A 3,079-nucleotide genomic window follows, 5' to 3' on the forward strand; every position below is an offset into this window, starting at 1 on the left:
TATATATATGTAATCAGACAATTTTCGTGCTTCGGAACACGGCGATCCGACGCGGCCAGGCGAGGCGCGCGCATGAGTTCACCCACCTCCTTCTGGCTGTAGGTTTTAGGCCAAAACTTCAACAGCCCCCGGATGACCGGCTCAGTCAGCAGCGAATCCTTCTCTAAGAACTGCACGACACAGTACGCCAGCTGCAACAATAACAATGATGATGATGATGATGACGATGATGATGGCGATAGCAACGTTCACGCATGAGCGAGCAGCTCTGCATCTATCTACGGACCTCCCCCCCCCACGATTGAAGAGAATACATGCAAGATGGTCATTGGGATATCGTTCACGCTGCAACAATTGATACACATGCACTGTGGTACTACACAATGACAATTGTTGTACTATTGCTTATTTCTAACAGTTAATATACGTCACTGAGGCACCGCAGAATGAAAATTGTTGTGCTAACACTTATGCCTAACAATTAATATACGTCACTGTGGTACTGCAGAATGAAAATTGTTGTGCTATCACTTATGCCTAACAGTAAATATACATCACTGTGGTACTAGAGAATGAACGTTGCTGTATCATCACGTGTGCCTAACAGTTAATACATTACGTACTCTCAGTAGTAAAGAGGTTCATGCCCAAGCTTTGCGGTGGCCCAACACTAATCTCCTCCCTCTATCATACCCTTCGAGTGATTTCTGAGTAAACCAATCGGTTTTCCAAGTGGGATTACCCAGTTCTCAAATGTAGGTAGGAGACTAAGCACGCTGATGTTAAAAGCTTAACGGTGTTGACAGTCTCAATGGTTCTTCTTCTATCATCGTTGGAGGGAAATCAATAGTTTCGTTAAACACTTGTTGTTATGAGCCCTACCTTAATACTCAGGGTTTGTACGACTAAGGGAAAACGCTTGGCTTAAATTTTTCGAGGACTCGAAAAGTTCCTTTTCCATGTCCGCGAGATTTTAGCTGAACACAATATTTTGTATTTACCCAATCAGCAAGCAGTGAACAAACTATTTCACGAAGCAAATTCGATTGACCTTTACGCATGATAAACAGTAGTTAAATTTCGAGGGCATTCTCAAACCAATCACAATAGTCGAGAGTTAGAAAACGACGCCTTAAGAACTTTCCACACTTATCCACGACTCACACGAAACCTAAATAACAGCCTAGGTTTCCAGGAATTTTTACGACCTTAGCCGATTTTCCAGGACTTTCCACTCCTAAAAGAATGTCATCTAAAAATCCCAGGACCTTCCAGCTTTTCCCGGTCCCACACAAACCACGACACCCGAGCAGAAACCAGTTTTTTAATCAGTAGTTTTGTGAATTACTTGCCGGTGACCCGTGCGTTACTACTCCTCTGTAGAAACGTGCCTACCTGAGCATGGTAGAGCCCCAGACACTTGACCTTGTGTAGAGGTATGAGAACCCTCACGAGGAAAGCCTTATGCTCGTGTTTCAGTGGTAGTGCAAATCCATTGATAATACTAGAAAGAATTACACACATGATTAACCGTCGATTTCATCTGCAAGATGGCACGGGGAACAGGACGAATATGTTATAGTGAATAGTTATATGTAATAGTATGTAATGTTATATGTATAGGTAATAAATATAACTAGAATAGATGTACTACTTTGCTGTTAACCTGTTGCCTGTAAACTGTGTGAACTTACTCTTTCACGCTTTATCTCCTACGTGTTCTCTCGTCCCCCTCTCTCTCTTGCTCCCTCTCTTCCCCCACTCTCTCTCTCTTTCTTGATGTTTAATTATCACACTTCACTAACATATAATTATAAAGCACAAAGGTTCCCCGTAAGCATTCTTACTTTTGTCTCTCGGACTTGTAGTTTGAAGTAAGCTCATCGAAAAGCTTGCTGTTCATTTCCATAAAGGTCTTGAGCACATTGTAGACCAATGCCACGATCGTCTGATTCCAGTGTTCCTGACAAAAAAACCAACAATTAAATATTGAACATATTGCAAACACGCACGAACACACGCACGCATGCGCATACACACACACACACATATGCGCATACACACACACGAGCTATAAGCGACATTTGTCGGCATTTGTTGGAAACTGCATGTCACTTAATGTTGCATGTTGCAAAAAGTTAACCTGACGTTACAGTAAATAGAGACACGCATCACTCGCAATATTTTGCGCTCCGTTAAACGACCTCATGCAATAAATTTGAAGCTTTTAATCAAAGCATTACAACACCAGGATGATAAAGCAAAGGTCGTTGTTGCCGTTAGCGTAGCATCGCTGGCATACAGCACACACTTACAAAAGCGACAGACCTAATCCGTGTAAAATATTGCGTGCATTTAATCGCCTGTCGCCACAGGGCTGCCATGACAAATATCACTCAGCTTAGGCAGTAAGCTTACTGCCTGGGAATTTCTCCTTAGTGCCTATCAGACGCGTAAGTGTGCTCACATGTGACGAAGCGAGATAGTGCTGACTAAAGGCTGTTTAAAAACTAACACACTCAGATCGCCGAAGCAAATTTTAACAATTATAATCATCCTACCACTAGAAGCATGTTTAGTTACCTTGGAGATGCGGTACAGCGTGGGCACGTTAGCTACCTTGGAAATGCGGTACAGCGCGCGTTAGTTACCTCGGAGATGCGGTACAGCGCACGCATTAGTTACCTTGGAGATGAGGTACAGCGTGGGCACGTTAGCTACCTTGGAAATGCGGTACAGCGCGCGTTAGTTACCTCGGAGATGCGGTACAGCGCACGCATTAGTTACCTTGGAGATGCGGTACAGCGTGGGCACGTTAGCTACCTTGGAAATGCGGTACAGCGCGCGTTAGTTACCTCGGAGATGCGGTACAGCGCACGCATTAGTTACCTTGGAGATGCGGTACAGCGTGGGCACGTTAGCTACCTTGGAAATGCGGTACAGCGCGCGTTAGTTACCTCGGAGATGCGGTACAGCGCACGCATTAGTTACCTTGGAGATGCGGTACAGCGCGCGTTAGTTACCTCGGAGATGCGGTACAGCGCACGCATTAGTTACCTTGGAGATGTGGTACAGCGCA

The 3,079-nt window shown here is 44.5% G+C and overlaps 1 protein-coding gene across 1 annotated transcript in view; it reads right to left on the reverse strand.

Moving 5' to 3' along the window:
- The window catches only part of LOC106805042 (serine/threonine-protein phosphatase 2A 56 kDa regulatory subunit epsilon isoform-like), a gene marked incomplete in the record, with an annotated part of 59,909 nt that overhangs the window by 8,601 nt on the left and 48,229 nt on the right, over positions 1-3,079 (reverse strand). Inside the window, 1 exon segment of the mRNA XM_014806511.1 lies at positions 1,396-1,504. Coding sequence (XP_014661997.1) covers positions 1,396-1,504 — 109 coding nt within the window.

Source organism: Priapulus caudatus, unplaced genomic scaffold, assembly GCF_000485595.1.
Source record: "Priapulus caudatus unplaced genomic scaffold, Priapulus_caudatus-5.0.1 Scaffold97, whole genome shotgun sequence".
Classification (NCBI taxonomy): domain Eukaryota; kingdom Metazoa; phylum Priapulida; class Priapulimorpha; order Priapulimorphida; family Priapulidae; genus Priapulus; species Priapulus caudatus.